Source organism: Haliaeetus albicilla, chromosome 23 (genome assembly GCF_947461875.1).
Source record: "Haliaeetus albicilla chromosome 23, bHalAlb1.1, whole genome shotgun sequence".
Classification (NCBI taxonomy): domain Eukaryota; kingdom Metazoa; phylum Chordata; class Aves; order Accipitriformes; family Accipitridae; genus Haliaeetus; species Haliaeetus albicilla.
This window is the reverse complement of record NC_091505.1, coordinates 596,724-617,278: the sequence shown is the minus strand read 5'-3', so window position 1 is coordinate 617,278 and position 20,555 is coordinate 596,724. Positions and strand designations below refer to the sequence as shown.

Here is a 20,555-nt window from a genome sequence, read left to right as displayed (position 1 = left end):
AGACCCCCCCACCTTCAGTCACAGGACAGGCTGGCTGGAGCAGAGCAACAGGAGGATGGATGAAGGGGATGGGGCTGGGACAACCACCTGGCAAGCTGCAGGTTGTCTGGGGCTGTCTTGCCCTGCCAGGCTCTGGGGCAGGGAATGCCAGGTCTGGAAATGTGGGCTGTGACCCCTTGGGGCTGCAGCAACAGCTCGTTGTGGGGCTCTGGATTAGCGGGGTCTTCATGCTGATGGTGCTGTGTAGAAGCAGGAGTATTAACGTCAGGCCCCAGCGAGTGGCTCATTACAGGTGTGATTGTCAGCAACACCACGCAGAGAGAGCAGAGGTCTGAGATAATGCAAATGCCACAGATTTGTCCCGTAATGAAAGCAGCTACTCAATCTTGAGGCCAGGCTCCATGTGTTGGTGGTTAATGTTTAACGGGAAAAAGCCTAGAGCAAAGGAATAAAGTAAGACATATTTAATTCTACAGTGTTGGTTTGCACCATATGTTTTCCACTTAATAAATATTTTAGACACTTATGCTCAACAAAGATGGGCTCTGTCTTCTGTGGGCCTGTGTGTCTTTGCTTCCCCTTGGTGAGGCAGGTCCTGGGCTCCCCACCCTCTGCTGACACCTCTTCTCCAGGCAATCGGGGGCAGATTTCTGCCCAGTGGTCCCATCTCAGCCTGCAGAGCCCCTGCACAAGGTCCAGCTTTGTCTCAGCCAGGAGAGGATGGAGCAACACGGGGGTCCCAGCCCACCCGGGGGCCAGTGCTCTTTGGTGGGGGCCAGGGGACACCCCGAGGGATGTGCTCCTGGTTGGCCACATCAGCCCTGCCTTCTCCCAGGACCCCAGCCAAAGGGGGTCGGGGCAGGGGCTGGGTGCTGGTGGGGGCTGGGGGAGCCCAGTGCTGGGGGCTGAGCGAAGGGCCCCCTCACGTTTCTCCTTGCTGGGGCCAGCTGAACTCCTGCCTCTTGAAGCCGCTCTCTAGGGCAGGTGCAGCAGGATCAGACCCCGTGGCCCACAGCCACAGCTTGTTTTACCCAAATACAGCCCCACGTGCTGCAAAGCCTCACCTCCAGAGAAGGGCAGTGGGGATGGGGAGGATGGGTTTACAGTCAGGGTCAAGCTCCGGGGCTTGTGCAGGCAGCTTGAGGGGCTGTGCTGGGGCAGGGGGACACTGGGAATGCTGGCATGACCCTCCCATGACAGAAGCACAGACAGCAGAAAGGGAAACTGACAGGCAATGAGGGAGATGAGCTGGCTGTCAGGCGCACTGTGCTGGGGCAGGGACTCCTCGGCAGAGGGGAGAGATGTCACGGCCAGTGCTTGGCCCCACCATGAGCTCAGTGCAGCACCATGTGAAGGATGGGGTCAGCCTCCATCCCTGCCCTCCCACAGCTCTTGAGGCACTGGGGGGTGCGAGTGGGAGCTGGGGTCAAGGGCAGCAGAAACAAGGCTCCAGCAGTATCTGGCTGGCACTCAGCGATTGCCAGCAGTCCCTGTGGCCATCAAAGGGTTGGACAAGGGAAGGCTGCAGCACTTGGTGTCCTGACAACCTGGACAACGTGCCTTTGCATGACATCCTGCTCTGGGGGCTGACAGCAGGGCGCAGAATATTTACGTGTATGGACTTTTTGGATGGGGCTTTAGCATCCCATGTGACCTGCCACCCCCGCAGGCTCTTAAGTCTGGGCTGCAGCCCAGGACAAGAAATGCTGCAGTTGGGTGGTACCACGTATCCCCCTGCTCCTGCGGATGCACAGCCAAATGTTTGACAGGTCCCCCTGAGCAAATGTGACACGTAGCATCATCGCCAGGGAGAGCAAACCCTCCCATCTCCCGCTGAGCTGCCCTGTGGAGCCTGCTGTGCTCTCAGGGGCTTTTGCCAGCCAGGACTCAGCTGGGCTGGCTTCTCAGCCCCATCCTGGGTTATATTAAGTAAAGGCCTTTCCTTCTGTGTTGCTGATTTACTGCTACACCTGCACCTGGGTAACCCCGAGGTTCACAGTCTGCATTTTGTCAGAGGTCTGGAGGACGCCAACTGTGATTGCCATAGAGAGCACCCCAGGACCAGGGATGTCACACATTGCACAATCTCCGCCACACACAGACATATCCAGTAACGTATATATATTATATTATATTTTATATATATATATACACATTAACAAAGAAGTTGCAAAAAAAAACCCAACAAAAAAGGGAAAAAAACATAACAGGAAGAACAACCCTCCCCCAAACCAAACCTGAAACAAGTATGTTACACATGGAAGAGGAGAGGCTGATGGGTCGCACGGTAACCAGGGGTTCACCACATCCCAAGTCTGTACAACGGAGTCACCGGGAGCAGAGGAGCCAGCAGCAGCACCCAGCCCACCCCACCCCCCCCCCCGCGGGGGCCGTGGGAAACGCGTTCATTCATAACCCAGGGCTGCAGAGCCCGCAGGGGCTCGGATTGGCTGAAACGACTGCTGTGTCATCATACACCAGGCGGTTTTAACCAATAGGATCGCTCGCTCGGGCTGCGGGCAAAGGCTGCGGGGGGAGCATCGCTTTCGGAGCAGGGATGGGGCTGCTTCTCCCCCCCTCCTGGTAACGCCCGGGTGGGGTTGGCTTTTCCAAAACCAGGAGGGGAAGAGGTGGGTGACTCGGAAAGGGCTCCCGTCCCCAGAACTGCCTGCTCGGGGTGCGGGGCTCCCCCGGGCGGGGGGGGCCACGCCAGCTCCCCGCTTCGTCCTCCCGCCTGGCCCGGGACGTGTGCGACGGGGTAGGGGGATCCCACCGCGATTAGTGCAATTTCATCAGGTGCAAATGTCACATTAATGGCTCGTGTGCTCGGAGTTAGCGGATGCGCCGAGTCCTCTAGCAATAAGCCAGTCAAAGCGGTGCCAGTGCCGGCGGAAAGCTTGGCACCTGGATTGCAAACGCTAAAATCCATCTCCAGTGCTTGGGCATTCGTTTGAGGTTGACACATTATGAGCGGCCCCGGACGGGACCGGCACACGGGGAAAAGACTTTCATGATAGCCCCATGCGGCTTTGAAAAAACATCCAACTGAAAATGGCAACTTATCCTCTTAAAATCAATTGTGTTTGTGTGCTTAGCTGTGGGGAATGGCAGACGTGACCCTGCTGCATCCCCACCCGGTGCTCGCACTCTGGGGGCCAGAAGAAACAAATAAAACCGCTCTGTCTGCTCGGGAGGGATGCACCACCTGCCGCAAGCCCCTGCCAAGCACCACGGGAAAGCAGGCCGGATCAGAGGCAGAATCACCCTCGGCTCGGCAGTGTGGGTGGCAGATCCCTTCCCCGCAGGGGACACCCGCCTCCCTTCCCGCAGCAGCAGGCGGCCAGTCCCCAAAAACGTCAGCCAGGTAAAGTGGAGGGATGCTGTGCTGAGAAACAGACTCTTTTTATACACGCTCTCCCTGGACAAAGCTATCGCCTGGCAGCTGCCACTGCCAGACTTAATGACAAGTGACCCCCAGGCCAGGTCGCTGGCGGGGAGCACCCACTTTTGGACAGGGCCAACTGGCTCCAGCCGAGTTCAACCAGCCTCTCCCGCAGCCCTTGTGGGACAAACCTTGAAGTGCTATCACCCTGTCTGAACTGGCCACCTACCCCTGACGCTGGGCTTTGAGGTAGTTCCCTATCAGCAACATTCAAAAAAAAAATAGGAAAAGGCTGGCAGAACTAGGAGGTCTCAGCCTGACGGTCCCCGTGCAATGCCACTGAGGCACCTGACAGCACCACATCCAGAGGAGCAAAAAGGGTTTTCAAAAACCACAAACCAAAGCTCAAACACCAGCCCGTCTTGGGCCACCATGCTGCCTGACCTCCTCGCTTCCACCGGCCTCCCTGCCATGCCGTGCCGTGCCGCCTGCCATGGGTACGATGTGGCCATTCGCATGCCCACCCGCATTGAATCGTGCCACGGACCCTGGCTGCAGGTGCCCACGGTGGGTCTTTGCTCCCGGCGACACAGGGACCGGTGTGCCTGGCCCAGCTCCTCCTGGCTTTTAAGCAAATGTGGAAACTGAAGCTTGGCCAGGGGACTTGGTGCTTGTGGTTACTGGGGGCGCTGGTGGCAGCCGAAGAGCTCCCAGTAACCAGGGGCTGCAGGCCCTGGGATGGATTCAGTCCTTTGCCACAGAGAAAACAGGATGGCTCCACGCTCACACCACCATGGTGGAGAACAAACCGAGACCCAAGATTTGGGGTCATAAATTGAGATTTAGGGTCATTAAGCACAGAGATGGTCTTTGGGCAGGACTTGACCATCTGCTCAGCATGGGGAGGTGTGTTTTTTCTGCAGAGACCCTAGACATGAAACTAATGGAGGTCTACACAGAGCCGCAGGTGGTGGGGCACAGTTGGCTGGACCTGTGTCGGGAAGGAGCATCTGCCTAACCTCTGTGCCGGGGGCGAGATGCTCCTCAGCTTGCTCCTTAAGGGTGGGGGCCTCCCTGACTCCTGGTGAGCTCCCAAAGGAGAAGACATGGTGGGGTGGGGGTCCGCGGCCAGCTGCCCTCCACTGTGGGACTGCAATCCCAGCCAAGCACAGGCAACACGGCCAGCAGCAGCATGCACGCAGCTGGAGAGGCAGCGGGACTGTCCTTCTCAGTGCTGCCTTCGCTCTTGCAGACCATCCACCACATAACCACCATCCACCTCATAACCAACGCCTGCGCTCACCAAGCACAAGGGGTCCATGCAATTATCTACCACACCAGAGAAGCTACCAAACTTCAGCCAAACAGAAAGTCCTCCCAGAAAACGATGCTCAGGTCCCCCCTGGCTCTCAAGACAAGCTACCAACAGGCTCCAGAAAGCCAATCCCTTCTGTTCCAACCTGCACCTTGCAGGGACACACGAGACGTCCCCCTGACCGCAGCAGTGCCTCAGAAGGTCACCCGAAAACCCGCCCCAGCCTTTCCAGCCCCCAAGGGAAGACAAAACCATCCAGCTGACAATCCGCTTCGGGAGAGATCAGAGCACACCACCAAGGAGTTGCACAAGCCGCACACGCGCACGGAGTGGAGCTTGCCAACAGGAGTTTATTTTCAGCGTGGTTAGAGGTTCTTCCTCTTTCCCCTTAAAAAAAAAATTGAGCTGCGTGTGGGAAGGTGCTTGCTTGCTGGAGCGTTACGGCTGCACAGCGGCTCTCCGGCACGGCTGCCAGCAGGCTCCCGGCAGCCGACTCCGACCGCCGGCACCTGCCAGCATCGCTGGTGCCACCGTAGGGCACGGGCAGGGCTAGGGCAGCCTAGTGACAGGCTTTCATCCCTGATACGTACGGGGACTCCTGGGGCCTGCAGTTACACTCCTGCTGCTCTGGGTAATCGATGAAGTCTGGGGCGGGCAGACCCGAGAGGATCATCAAGGATTTGTTCCAGATGGTGAAGGTCGGACACACCGGTAGGATGAAGGAGACTTCAAACGTGTGGAGGTGGAGGGAGTTGGCCGGGTCGTAGAAGGAGAGCGCATTGTTGTCATAATCCAGGAGGACGCCGAGACGCTTCATCTGCGGGTGGACCTCCACCAGCATCTCCTTGTTGTTGTGCCTCACCACGAAGTTGTTGTTGCAGCGGGAGAAGACCCAAGATGAGGAATTCTTCCCAATCCACTCATTCTTGGGGGCCGACTTGTAAGCCACGCCGATGGCGTACCTGCAAGAGAGGAGAAACCTTGCTTAGCAACCTCCAGCCTCAGCACAGGACAAAGTCCAGCCCTGACGGCTCCTGGCACCCCATGCTTTAAAAGTCCACCCGACTGTGGAAGCAGCACAGCAACAGCTTTACATGGCTGAAAAGCCGCTTGCAGAGGCTTCACTGGGGAAAAGCATCACTCCCTCCCCATGCAACCTCCTGCTGCCAGGCAGGGCGAGAGGCAGAGGTGACACAGCTGGGCGCTTGCAGCAGGAACCGTCCATTTTACCCCCATTGTGTGGCACAAGCAGCTTTAACAACACAGAAGCTTGATAATGCTGCTGTAATGCCTCCCGGCTCAGCTCAGTAGCAGAGGCTTTCTGGGGATCTGCCTGGTAGGGGCTTTCCATAATAAACCCCAATTGTTTCACTTCTAAGCGTGCTTTGTGTGAAGGCATTTTTCAGCCTGGGGCTGGATGGGAGGCTGAGCCTGATGGCAGTGAGCACTGGGAGCGATTTCTGAGCCAGGGCTGCTGCTGTGCAGCAGGCTGAGCCCCCCTTCCCCAACAGAGAGGGGAGACAGGCACAGCCAGAAACCACAGCCAGCTCTCTGGGTCAGGGAGAGGGGTTTCTCTGTTAATGACCCCCGAGCATCAGCTCTGCTGTTCTGCCTCAGGCAGCAGCTGCAAGCACAGGGTTCAGGGAAAAGCAAGAAGTGACACCCCTCTCCTCCAAACCCCCGGGGACACAAAGCTCCTGATCCGCTCCCCCTGCCACTGCAGAGCAGAGCTGCCAGCCTGCTGCGACACCTTCCCTCCTGGGAGGAGAGCATCATTTCCCTGAAGTTTGAGTTAGGGGACACGAAGAGAGCATGTGGTGTGCCTCTTCGGCTTTTCACTGCTGCCACTCTCTGTTCTCAAAATCCCTCTGGTCAGTTGGAAGAACCAGCAAGCTTTGGTCAAGAGTGACCGGCTGGGGAGAGCAGGACAGAGAGAAGGGCAAAGCCAGGCGACAATCCGTTCCCCAAACCAGGCTGGTGTGTGCTGCATTCCTTGCGGATCTGTCTGAGGGAGAGGAGATGTGTTTTGCAGCAGCACTCAAATACCAGCTCCTCCTCGGCTGGAGCTCCCGGAGAGGGACATGGGTTTCTAGGACCATCTGAGTCCTCATGACACACCACGAAGGAGGCAGCACACGAACAGCACTGGCAGCGTTAACCTGTGTGAAAGTATCGCCCCGCCCGCAGTGCCAACAAAGGGATGGGGCGAAGCGGGGAAAGGCTGTGGGTGTCAGTGCAGGGGGCTGAGGCTTGGGGAGGCGGGAGGTGGCAGTGAAGGCTGCTGAGAGCTGCAGGTCCCACTCTGCCTTTGATCAGAGCATCCTTGCTATAAGCCTCACCAGGAGTCAGGGCTCCGGGCTCGCTCTGAGTCACAGCCACAGCCAACTCAATTAACGTGGCCGTGCTCCTTCTGCATCTGAATGCACCCCTCCACAGAGCCCAAGGAGCTGCTATATATTTGAAAGCTATTTCCTCCTCTGAAGGTCTTGCAGTATTCAGTCATCAGCAAAACGCCTGGAACAGATCCATTTCTAAGAAACAGCTCCAGATATAATTATTGCTTGAGAAACAACTCACAAATCAAGTTGCTGAAGTCAGAAACTGCTTTTTAACGAAGCTTGCATCCCTGACTCATTCCTTCTGCTTCTGCCCAGATGTGTTTTGCAGGCAGGGACTTGGACTGGGGGCTAAGTCTGGGCTGGGGGCGCTTGCTGAGATGCAGTAGGGAGGTGCTGTGGGGTCAGGGATGCTCCTTGCCACTACTGGGAGCAAGAAGCTGTACTTGGGGCTGTGCTTCTGTGCAAGCATCTCTGACAAGGGCACTGGGAAGAAGGCAGCAGGCTGCTGGGGAGGAGTGGGGCTAAAGCAATCCCCGTCCTTGTAACCCCTGGGAATGCTGCCTTCATCTCCCACAGAGCACAGGGAGGCTGGGCTCTTGCCCTCTCACTCTTGCAGCATCCACCCGTGGAGCCTAGACCAGAGAACAGCCCCAGCTGAGAGCAATCACTGCAGAGGAGGTGCTGCGTCCAAGGCTGCCATTGCTCCTGGTGCTCCACCAAGCCTGGTGGCCTTCAGCAGATGCCAGGCTGCCCCAAGGTGGGGACAAAGCTCTGTGTTCCTGCCAGTCGGAGGGAGACATGGACCTGCCCTCGCTCAAGAGAAACAGATCGTGGCAATGAAGGCAGCCTCTCCCGAGGCAGAGCCACGCAGCAGCAGCACAGGGCAATGGAGAGCAAATAGCAAATGAAGCATCACCCTCTGCTTTGCTCTGCTGGCCCCTTTGCCATCACAGAGCAGAGATGAATGTCCCCACAAGTAGGGGGACCCACTGCTTGGGATGGTTTCTCCTGCCAGCCTGCAATGCTGGGGTATGAATATAGGATGAAATAGAGTGAAGCAGGCGTGGGACAGGCTCCCCCTGAGTTGCCTGCCCTCACATACTTCAGTGGCTCGCCAGGTCTTTGCAAGCCTCCCCTGGAGACACCCCTGTCTCCTCTGCTTAGCCGTGGTCCCCCTCTGCTTAGCCTTGCACGAGACAGCCCGGGGAGGGCACCGCACATGGGAAAACCAGCAGATTTAAAGCTCTGTGGCACCTCTGCTCTGCCACTGAGGTGAGATTTGAGCCCTAGCAGGCATTAGCAGGTTCAGCAAGTGAGGGAAATGAAGATACAAGCTTCACCTTGGAGCCTGACTGGACCAGACCCAAAAGCTTCTGGCAGAGAGGAGAAACTCATAAACCTTGAAAGCCACAGCCACCCAGATTTAAGGTCTCAACCACCTCCCTGCCCATAAGCAGCTCTGCCAAAATCCTGGCCTTTAACCCTAGCATGTCCCACAATATCTCTGGGGAAATCTGAGGGCCTCTAGAAGAGGGAGAGAAGACAACAGTGCTGCCTACCAGGTCGAGGATCCCACCACCACCTCCCAGTAGTGGCAGCCACTGTCAATGAAGACGTTGCCTGCTGCCCCATAGCATCCTGTCCCACTGAACCTCTCAGGCGTGTGGCTCTTCTTCAAGGAGCTCTCGTCCTTCTCCATCTGCAGCCCATCATTGGAGATCTTCAACTTCTTGTGAGCCATCTTGGGGTCCAGCTTAAAAGGCTGACCTGTTAGAAAAAGACACATGGATTAGGATTTATGCTTGTTACCATCATCGTGCAAGCAGAACATGGCAGGAAACGTCTGCCCCAGGCTCTCTGGACATCCTCTGTGAGCCGAAGGTTCCCCCACCAGCCAAGGACACTGGATTACAGATGCCCAGCAAGACGCCAAGGCTCATCCATGTGCGTTGTGCACCTATTGTCACAGGCTGACCTGTAAACCATCAGTCCCCTGTGCCCACAGTGCCTGCAGCGGCTTCCCCAGCCCTGCTGGAAAGAGAAAGCAAGTCACCGCTGCCCACGCCTGCAAGCAAACCACCACCCCAGGCACCACCAGTGAGACAGAGGGGAGCAGGGACGAGAGCAGCACCTGCACCTTGGGCTTATTCCCCAGCCTGGGAATCACCCACCTTCCCCAACCGAACAGAGGGAAAGAAGGTGAAACTCAAAAAGGCAGAGAGAAATGAGCTGCAGAGAGTGAGCTCTCTGTTCCCCAGGGAGAATCCGGCTTTGAGAGCAGCCAGGCTGGGCAGGACAGCGCGTCAGGCAGGGCTGTGTCGTCCTGGCAGGGATCCTTAAGTGAGGGGCTGGGAAACATCTGGGGTCTCCTTATTGTGTATTACCCCCTTCAGATGCCTCATTCCCCATCAGAGCCAGTCCCTTTTGCCCTCTGTTAATGATGTAAAATGTGGCAGAAATGGGGGGATGTTTCCAGGTAATGGAAATGGCACTGAAGATGCCATCAAGATGCACTGTGAACCAAACCTAGGCACGGCATGTAGCCTGAATTCCTGAATGGATCCATACTCCATTAGCAGTAATTAGAGTTACACGAGCACAGGGAAGGGAGAACAGATCCTTAAGTGCTAGTATAACAGTACTGAATCACAGAAGCGGTACTGCAGTGTCGAGCACGTCCCCGAATCCCCATCAGCAGCCAACGCAGACTGCTCCCCGTAGCGTGCAGGCTGCTATTACATTTTACAGGAAGCACACCCGAGGTTTTCCAGCGCTTCTCCGCTGCCAAACAAGGTCTCACTGCTTGGAGAAGATAGTCTGGGCTGTGCACGTGGTGGTGAAAGCAAATCAAAGGCGTTGGGTCCAGCCCGTGTTTAGCGGAGACTGGAAGGGAGGTGTGAGCCCAGGGCCAGCCAGCCAGCGAGCGCACGCCCTGGGGCTTCCTCCGCGATTAACAGAATTGAGCTTGATGGATTCTGCAGATCTTTAATGCTGGCCTGAAACCCAACTGCAATTCCTTTGTAATGTCACCAGCACACAGAAAACCAGACTGTTTCCTAATTGACACACGCTGGCTGTCCTGCTTGCTTTGATAAAACCCTCCTGAAGATCCAGAGGGCCAAGGGAATGTCTACCCTCCCTTGCTTCAATAAACACCATCTCTTCTGGGCACCAGCTCCGCAACCCATTCAACAGCAAGCACTGATTTCTCTGGAAGGCTCCAGTTCTTGGTGCCACACAGCCTCACCACGAAACTAACCCTCACCAGCTTCTGAGTTCAGGTCTTGTGCGTGCAGGGGCGGAGGTGGGGAGGGGGTCAGGAAAAGACTTGCAAACACAGACTTACTCAGTATGCAGGGTCGGGGGATTTGGTGCATTTTCTGCTTGGGCTGCTCGTGGCAGCCCTGCCAGTGATGCCCAGTCTGATGCCCAGCCCCTGAACTCCCACTGCCCTGCCAGAGCAGCTCTTCTGAGCCAAGATTAGCTTTTTTTTGGGGGGGTGGAGGGGTGTGTGTGGAATTCACAATCCCTTTTGCTTCAATGCTCTTTTTTTTTTCTCCTTTAATAATTTAGTGTCATTTTAAGACCAGATGTGGAAAGGAGAAGCCAGAAGGTTGCATTTTGAGAAGCCCAAAATGAAGACCTCCATTCTGGTGCAGCGAGGGGAGAGAGCCAGCGTGTTTGGGGAGCACCTCTGCTCTCTCCTCCAGCGTTTTCCTGTCACTCTCTTTGCTCTCAATTTGGGAGAGACTTTGGCTTCTCTATACAGCACTGCTTTTTTGGTATGGCTAGATGAGTTTGCTCAGCCCTGAGGATCTTCTGGTCTATCCCCACACAGTCACAGGCTTCAGGCACAGACCGTGCCTCAGTTTACCCCTCTGTACAACATGGGAGCAGCCCTGGGGGTGCTGAGGGCTGGTGACTGACCCTGGCTGCTGCTGCAAAAGAAAAGCTACTCTAGGAAACTGCTGCTCTATTCCTGCACCCTCCTATGGGGAGTACAGCACCCAGCCCCAGGGGAGCAGCAGCAGGGAGCCCCAGCCAAGCCTGTGGGGACCATGCCGTTGGGAAGCGGGTGAGCGTGGGGCAGTTGGGTCCCACGAGAACGGTGGGTTTTCCTATGGAGAGTCTCAGCAGGGGTGGAAATGCTGCACCAAACATTTCTGCAATAGTCCGTTCCAGTAGCACTGGTGACAATGTGTGACTGATGAAGGCACCGGATGGCTGTGGCAGGAGCCAGCTCTTCCGAGGCAGCAAGCCCAGCTGGGGACATTGGCGAGCAGGCACTCTGCTCTGCTGCAGCCCCTCATCGCTGGCACCACTGGGGAGCCCAGTGGGGTGAGGGGCGTGTGACCGCACATTAACAACTGCTGCATAATGCAGGAATAGCAGGCATAAAATTAAATTGCATGTGCAACTTAAAAAGCAACAGAACTAAATCCTGTGCTCTTGGCTTTGCAAATTTAATGGTGGTTTGTTTTTCCTTTTTTTCCCCAGAGGTTTCTCCATCTGTAATTCCCTGTTTTTTTCTTAAAGGGAACTGCAAAAGTAGAGCCCCGATATATTATCAGCTGCATGCAAACCCGTATCAACAGCGCAGCTGAGCCAAAGCAGCTGCTGAGCAGCAGCAACAGCGATCTCCTTTCCACCAGACCGAAAAAAATCCTCCGTGCTCTGCCCCAGCCCACATCGCTCCAGAAGAGACGTGTAAAATGATGGGGCTGCGTTCAGCTCTGGCTCTACCGGTAACCCCTGTGCATGGTGCACACATTGGCCACGTGTCTTCTGCGGGGCAGGGCAGCTGGGACTGTCGCGTCAGGGCCCTCGGCACAGCTCTGGTTATAGATCTGCTGCCACGATGATGTCCTCCTGCAGCAGGGGCTCGCTCTCGGGGCCGGGCACGCTTCCCACACTCACAGCATTTCTCACGGCTGCCTCTGCACACCCTGGTTATGCAGAAGTGAGACCAAACCTGGGTGAGCTCCCCAGCACTCCCCTGTCACCTGCTTCCAAAGCACAGACTTCATCTGACCTCCTTATTTTTCAATGATTTCCCTCTAGAAGCCCCCAGACTATCCCTGTTTTTGCAAACAAAACCCCAAGATGGTGTAAAGAAGCAAACCGAGTTCTAGGGGATTTTGTCACTGAGTTTTCATGCAAGATACAGTAAAGAGCTTATAGATACCAGATGGGACTTCTATAGGCACTCATCTACTTTAGCGTAAAGCAAACTGAATAGTGCAGCTGTGGCAAAACACCTTAAATAACTGCAAGCAACTTAAAAACCAGGCTTTGGTACCTGGAACAGTCCCTGGCCTGGCTCAGGGAAAGGTGCTGCGGTGTACAATGAGCTGTGCCCTCCTGCATGCTCCCGTTTTTGGCTATGGGCACCAAGGCTCGGCAAGGAGAAACACCCACGCCAATGCTATGCAGAGAGGGGGGTTCCAAGCCAGAGCTAGGAACCATTGCAAACAGCCAGGAGCATTAGCTATGGCAAGGCTGGAGAGCTTTCAAGTGCGACCCTGTAATAGAGCTCATCTGCGCTGCTCTCTGTTACCTGATGGTAGCTTGTGTTGATTTTCCTTGGAGCCCAATTTTCTAGATAATTGAGTTGAGAGACCTGAAAGTAAAGCTGCAAATTGGGAGTGACCCACCCCCTCCTTTCCTCTAGCTATTTTAATATTTCTGTAGCTATCTTTCTCCAGCAGTAATGCAAAGAGACAAGCTCTGAGGAAGCGAAGTATAAAAATACTCGGCTCTGTCAGGAAAGAGACAGTCACAGCCCTTTTCATGAAGGGGACCCCTTTTTAAGGTCAGTGTGAACAACTGGAGTCCAGCCCTTGTCACTGGTTTGTGCTGGCACATCCTGGCCCAAGGGCTCGAGTAATATCTACAGACAGCGTGCTGTGATGGGCAAGAGGGGAGTTAAAAAGCACACAGGCTGGGCTGCAAAATCTTACTCGGGACAGAGGGCGTTTCAGAGGACACAGCCGGGTGCCTGCTCCCATCTGACCCCCTTCCCAAAATACCGCCCTGGCACTGGGAAACAACACGGATTCACAGACTCTCAATGGTCCCAACCTCAGCTGCCTCAAATCCCCAGCGCATGAGCCCAGCGGGGTCCTCTGTGTTTGCGGCTGCCTGCACCATATGCCCCAAATGATGCTGCGCTGGACAAGCTGGGTTATGGGAAGATGCTGGAGGATTCATGACTCAAGGACAGCAGAGGGCCCCTGCCATGGAGCAGGTAGTGGCAGCAGAGCCCAGCCAGGCGAGGGGGCTGCCCCACAGCTGGGGGACACTGCCAGCACCCCAACTGCACCTCTGTCCTGCAGGCAGCACAAACCAGACGTGAAGGGAGAGGAGAGAATTACATTTTTCATAGGCAAGGGAAGACAACACAAGAGAAAAGAACTGCTTGGTCCTGCCATCCAGGGTCCCCCATAGACGGAAACTGCTCTGCAATGTCTTCTGGCAGGGGGGAGCTTCGACTGCACGAGATGGAGCATGGGCAGAGCAGCCTTCATGTACCCACCCCTTGCCCAAAGCCTCCATCACCTTCCCCTTTACTCCCAGGTTACTGCACCTCTCCAGCCCCGCCAGCCCTGCCTGGCAGAGCTGGGAGTTATGGTGGTTCCTCCTGTCAAGTTTTCATTAACGTTTAGATCCTGGCAGGTCACTCAGGTAACTTTTATCTCACAGATTAGCCTTGCTGGAATATTCCTTATAGCCTTTCACCGATTCATCCATCCATGGCACCTGCATGGGGCTTGAGAGCTGTGGGAAACGGGCCAGCTCCAGGGCTGGACACAGCAAGCTGCACCCTCCAGGGTGTTTATCAGCTTAATTACACTTCCCTTCCCTGCAAAGTCTTGAGCATTGCAGCATCTGAGCAGAGGAGGAAATCCTGGCTGGCCTTGGGTGTGCGGGAGCAAAGAGGGAGGAGGCGGCGGCCAGCACTGCTGCTAGGAAAATGTTCAAGGTCAATTAAGCAGGTCAGTGGCGTGCCAGGAACGGAGACGGGCTGAGGAGGGGGTGCTGGCTGGTGGGAGCCTGTGGAACTCCCGCCCAGCTCCCCTGGACCTCAGAGGGCTCCTGCCACCCATCCACTCCTGCCACGGAGATAAGCAGACGCACCAGCTTCGGATGCTCCTGTTTGCCCCTTGCTCCCTGGAAGAGGTGCACGAGGGAGGGCGGCACGGAGGCAGGAGCCCATGAGGCTCACCCATCCTGGGTGCTGATAAGAATATTTAGTTTTCTGTCTACCCCAGCAGCAATTTGTCTGCAAGACAAGGGCTGTTAATGGGGCAGCTACACCGCCAGATTTCCTTTTCTTGATGCTTCATGAAAGGAATCAATTACGGTGAAGCTCAGCAGGTCCTGCTAACCATGCCAGCTCCAGTGTGTCAAAAAAGCCATCCAGAGGGACAGCCAAGATGGGGCTGCGTGCTGGTTTACATAACGGCTACGGAAACAACTGGACCGAGATCCCCCAGAGGCAAGAGACGATCCCCGACATCCAGCCAAACCGATGAGGAGCGGTGAGCCCGCTCCGCTGGGTGGGTCCGTGCGGCGGTACCGCTGGTGCAGCACCAGCCCGGTCCCTGCCCCGTGGCACGGCAGCTCCCGTGCGCCCCGCTCCTCCCGCGGCGAGGGGAAGGGGACGGGGCAGAGCAGAGAGGGCAGGCGGCAGGTGACCGCGTTCGGCTGAAAGCACGCTGCAGAGAGAAAGGCAGGGATGGATATGCGCTCCCGCTCTCAAGAAACCACCTCTGTCCTCGTTGCAGGTGTTCACCACACTCTGCCCAGCAGAAGAGCAAGACAAGCCACAGTAACATACTGCCAGCCCTTCTTGCTCTTCTTTTCTTCCCCCCTGCCCGCAGCAGCAATGTCCCTGCTCTGACCAGCCATCTAAGATGCCACTCGTACCTCATATTCAGAAACACCCTTGTACAAAACCTGATAGACCTGTCACCCTGCAGCTGGGGACTGTCAGCCTGGTCCATAAGCCCTCAGGCAGCTGCCCCGCAGTCAGAAGCAAACAAGCAGGAGGTGGCTGTGGGCCACAGGACACCTTGCAGAGTGAGCTTGACAGCTTGATTACTGTCCTCCCATCAGGCATCACCTCGAAGAAGCAAAGCTGCAGGACTTGTTGAGTTGTCAAGTCGCAGAAAAGCAATAAATCCATCCAAACCTATGAATCTTCCAACAGACTCCCTGCTGGGCCACTTGCTGAGGTATCATCCCGCTCCTTAGGAAGCGCCTGCACTAACATGATCCTGACATTAACAGGGACCTCAGAGACTATCACTCAGGCAGCAAACTTGTGCTGCAGCAAACCCACCCCTCCGGGTGAGATCCAACTGCCATTTCAGATGGGATGCGGATATGAGCCACCCTGTACAACCCAGGAGGTCTTACCAAGAGATGCATAAATCAGGAAGAGACAGAAATACGAGCGAGAATAAGACCAGTCTGCAATGGTCAAGGCAAGGACTGTAAAAACCACCTTCCTTGCACTTTATTTACTACCAGAGCTGGGACCATCCCTGTTTTCTGGCACTTTCATCCAGTTTTGGACACTTGCTAATAAATAAGACCTACTCAGGCCCAGACTCAGCAGAGGAAGGTTTCTCTCTGTCACTAAACCAAAACTATTCTCCTAAGCTCTTCCGTTCCAGCAGTTTGGGAACGCAGATTTAGTGCGCACTGACAGCACTGATGCTGCGGAAATCAATACGTGTCCTGACACTGACCTTCTGGTGATGAAGGAATCTCTCCAAACATCACTTCAGGAGCAGAGAGAGGGCTGTAAAATATGCTAATTGGCCCATCTCCTCGTCGAGCTGCTGACATTTCTGCCAAGGTTACAGCAGTTGAAAAGTGTGCGCTATCTTCTAACCGCCCACTTGAAAAGAAGAAAACCCTGTTGCCACATTAATGACAAGTGCAGGCAGGAGAAGTGGCCAGCGAGGATGTGCTGGGGATCCAGCACAAAGCAGCAGCACCTTCAGGCGGCACCAGCCCTGATGATGAGCAGCGAACACCTCAAAGGAGCCCTTGTACACTGAGGCTGGCCACAGAAAGAAAATATATAAATATATGTTATATACATTCAGAAATTCAGAAGTTTCCCTAAATGCTTTTCACGGGCTGCAGATAAATGCTGAACCAGTAGCAGAGAGGGATGCGTGCCCATTAAAGCTGTGTGCCTCTTCCTCCCATCGCCCAAGCAGGAGGCGCCAGGATCGGTTCCTTGGTCATTCGGTCATGTGAAAGGAGCTCCTGGCACATGGAAAACTATGGTCATACCTAATAATTTGTGCAGTGCTTCAGGTTGAGGCTTGCTTGAGATTTTACACATGCAGGAAGCTGCTGCAGACACATCCCTGCAACAGGGGGAGTTCAAAACGTGATTGGGCTCTTATTTAATCTAGTAAATCGAGTTCATCTCCAAAGAGGAGCCCTCAGCAGCGTGCCGGCATCTCCAATGACTGACGCTCAGTTAAAAAACCAAAAGAGCAAGCCCTGTCCCCCGGGAGCTGCTACCGAAGCAAACCGCCCTCGCTCCCCTCTGCGCTGCTGTCACAGCGTCACTCTCAGCTTCTCAAGCCACCCATTTCTTATTTCCAGAGCGAGTGCCTTTCAAAGCACGGGGAAGCACTTAAAAACAGCAACCGCAGGAGGGATACATTTTTAATAAACAAGGCAGAACTGGATTGGAGTTTGCTTCTCAGCAGCTTTCCTCCAGCCCCACCGCTATGCTGCCTTTCCTTAATTTCATTTGGTTTAAAGTTGTGCAAAGAAAACGAGGAGGCGGAGGCGATAAATCATCTCCGAAGCCTAGTCAAGGCAGGAGCGATTGCAACATTGGGAAAGGAAACACAAGGGAGGGCTGCACTCGCCGGGGCCGGGCAGAGACAGCTCAATGAACATCAAAGAGACACGGCCACGGAGCAGGCAGCTGCAGGCAGATGCCTGGAGAGCTGACTTATTTTCTCCCTCGACATTTCACGCTGGGTCTCCTGTGACGTCCCCCCAGGCAGCAGGCACTGACGGCCCCACGGCGTTTCCTGCCCTTCAACGGGAAAAGGCTTCCCTCCTCCCACTACAGACCCACAAACTCCCTCCTTGTCGGGACGGGTCCGGTTCTGCTGCCCTCTGATTTCTGACCAAGTCTCACTCTGAATTCCCTAAACATATTTAGCCCTCCTTAGCCGTCCCTGAGGTGATGGGAAGCACAACTTCTTTTCTGCTTTGCGTGCGGCTGCAAAGCCCCATCCACTACCACACAGACACTTTTCAATCTCCTTGTGACTCCCCAGAATTGCAACGGCCTGTAAGTAAAGCCACGCACAAGCACACAATTGCCCGGGGACTCCATACACCAGCCCCCAAAAGCCCAGTGATGTAAAGTGACCAGAAATGGACCTTCATGATCTCCTAAAACCCCAGCTGCCCCAGGAACCCATAGAGATGGGTGCCGACAGGAGCAGAGAGCTGATGGGAGCCCCAGGCACTGCGTGGGGTAGCAGGAGACCATCCCTCAAGGCAGGGAAGTAGCTGAGACACCGAGTAAGACGGACATGTTAAATAATTTAAATAGCCCGGGGGCCTCCATCACACTGCCAGCAACTGTGGGCTCGCAGGGAGCGGCTCAGCCAAACCCCTTTGGACTCGAGCGCCGATGGAGCTGCTCTCCCACCACCCACCAAGGCAAGGCGAGCGCCCGGGCACGTACTGTTTGTCTTGAGCCTGGCGGGTTCGCTGTTTCGGCTGCCCGCCTGGTTTATGGCCTTGACGAGGAAGATGTAGCGGGTGCCGCTCTGGAGCCCGTGGACGGTGTAGTGGTTCTGCTTGATGTTGGGGACAATCATCCAGCTGTCCATGGAGTTGTAGAGACCTGCGGTACAGGAGAGGGGGGAAGATTTATTCACAGGAAAGGTCAGAATACAAAGACCATGCGCTGCTAACGCAGAGCTCACTGACCACACATCCCTTAGGCTGATTTACTGCCTGCCTGAGAGTTAAGAGCACCTGCAGGAAAATTTCCATAGATGATAAACCCCAGCAACTCAAAGAGCCTTTTTTATTATCACATAAAGGCAATGCTTGGTAAGGCAAAGCCAGGGGTGGGGCGCTGGCATCTCAAGATGCCGCCGTGGGAAGTGATGGGGAAAGGGTGCAGAGAGAAAGGAATTCAACCTTCCAGCCAGGGCAGATGGCACAGGCAGCTGCCGGTAGCTGGGAGAAAGCGATGCCCACCATCATCCTCTCACATTTCTTCGCTCCTGCAGGACAACCTCCCCACTGCTCCGGGGGCTGCAATATGCAATGCTGGCAGCAGGAAGGGACATGTTTGCACTCTAATCCTCCTCCTGCATAGCACTCAGTGCTTCGGGGTGGGAAGCAATAATCCAGGTCCAAGGGATGCTGATGCTTCGTCTCCCTGTGTAGACTGGTCTGCCAAGTGGTTCCAAGACAATTACAGCTCCCAGCAAAGGGATGCTTGGAAAACATTCAGGAGCCTAAAATCTTTCTAGAAATGGAAAGGAATTAAGAGCCCAAAGACCCTGGAGGCACTAAGCCCTAACACTGCAGTGGCTTCCACTGCCAGAGCTGCAGGGCCCAGCACATACTGAAAATGTAGTGTTGTATCTAAGGTGGGATGACACAATGCTCCAGGAAAGGAGAAAACCCTACATGGTGCCACAGATGCTGCTACTGCCACCGGCACGGCTGGGGTGAGAATAACCTGCAGACTGCACAAGTACATTGAGCAGCCAGCACTGGGGGAAAAGGATGCTGCGGGTTTCAGGAGCAACCTCCAGTGCTGGCACCAACGGGCCGGGGGCAGCAAGTGCCCAGGACCACCCGCTGCAGCACGCAGCAGCTCTGGGCTCTCTGAAAACGGCTTTGGGGCAGCTACCACAACATGGGACTGTTGCTTTAAACCAAAAGAAGAATAAGGAGGAAGCTCAGAAGCAGTATCTGGAGGCTTCTCAGATCCAGCAGGTCTGGAGGCGAGGGGCGAGACGATACGTGAGGAGCGGTTTGTGAATTAAGGGTGACTGGAGGAGGGTTTTTAGCCTCCTATTGCCAGCACACGTGCACACGGCTGGAAGGCAGGAACCTGGAAAACGCTCCACACCTCCTCTTTTAAGGCTTACATTGGGGTGTTTGTTTATTTCCAGTGGCTTGCTCAGCTGGAGGACAAGGGCAGGTTGCAGTCATTGTCAGCCTGGATTTGGTTTAAAATATACGTGGAAATGGCCTAGGGGAGCAGAGCAATGTTATTTGAAGTAGAAAATAAAACAGCTGTGATACCAATTGCATCCTACACGCAGAGCTGCTTTCATCGGAGCACACAGCTTTCAGCCAAGCACTGGTAGGTGTTATCTCCCTGCAGATAAGGACCAGCTTTGGATCCTTCATCAGAAAGGAGAAGGTGGCTGGAAGATGACAGTCTGGGAATGATTTGGCCTCCCAAGCAGGTTTCTTTCCCAAAACAACCAAGAAGGGGTTGGCCTTGAAGACTGAAGGCTTCTATCCTTGCCAAAGCTTAAAAAAAATCCTTTTTATTGCAGCTTTTGTCATCCATAAAAATGTCCAACTCCTGCCGAGCTCTTGGCTTTAAAGAGAGTGTGAAGGGGATGGTTTCCACTGGCCAACTGTGTAATCTTTGAAAAAGGTATTTCCTTTCATGGGAAGCCTCCTCGTGCTCCTGCTAGGTGAGTCCTAGCGCACTATTTCCAGTGTCTCTTCATGCATGAGTTCAGCCAGGACTCAAACACTCTCATCACCCAGACCCAACTGTGTTATTTCAAGTGACAATGTATTATTCATTTTCTCCTTTGAGATGTTAACGGATGTTTTCTTTACTCCTTCTATGAAGAGCTACCAAAGCTGGCCAAGGAAGATATTCCTGGCGTGTGCCCCTCTGGGCTTTCTTCCAGAGCTGCCCTTGCTGTTCATAGCCCCTGCAGTTTCCACAGCCCCCACCCTAATGCCTGTGCCAAACCCGCACAGCCCCAAAGGTGGGTAGGTGACTAATTCCCAAGCTCCTCGATGGATTGGAGTCCAAGCCATGCGCCCAAGGCGGCATATGGGGAGAACAGGGAGCCAGACCCTTCCCCCGGCACAGCCCCAGTGCCAGGGCACAATTTGCAGCGGGGGAAATCTTGGTTAAGTAAGGAAAAAACTTTCTAGCTGAGGGTGGGGAAGCTCTGGAGCAGGGCCCTGAGAGCTGGGGACTCTCCATCCTTGGAGACGGTCAATACTCAAGAAGCAAGCTCTGAGCAACCCGACCCTAAGTCGGCCCGGCTTACGCAGAGCTGGTGCAAAGACCTTCAGGTCCCTCCCCACCTAAACAACCCAGTGACACCAGCACGGTTCACGTTTTCTACTCAGCTGGCAGGTGCAGGGGAGATGGAGGCTGGTGACCATCTAAGAACAGAGCCAAAGAGGTTGCTGAGCTCTCCCGGGCTTTCAGAGAAGGACAAAACGCTGGAGACAACAT

General features: G+C 55.0%; 1 protein-coding gene across 3 annotated transcripts in view; it reads right to left on the bottom strand.

Moving 5' to 3' along the window:
- Positions 1–314: 314 nt before the first annotated feature.
- MID2 (midline 2) overlaps positions 315–20,555 on the bottom strand; it is a 138,323-nt gene continuing 118,082 nt past the window's right edge. For 2 of the 3 annotated variants that reach the window (XM_069810755.1, XM_069810754.1), the window contains exons 8-10: positions 17,778–17,939; positions 8,596–8,803; positions 2,117–5,659 (exon numbers count right to left, since the gene is read on the bottom strand). In XM_069810755.1, the coding sequence (XP_069666856.1) occupies positions 5,257–5,659; positions 8,596–8,803; positions 17,778–17,939 (773 nt within the window). In that variant the 3' untranslated portion in view covers positions 2,117–5,256. Of the gene's footprint in view, positions 436–2,116; positions 5,660–8,595; positions 8,804–17,777; positions 17,940–20,555 lie in introns of those variants that run through there. The other variant, XM_069810756.1, reaches the window with a different exon arrangement.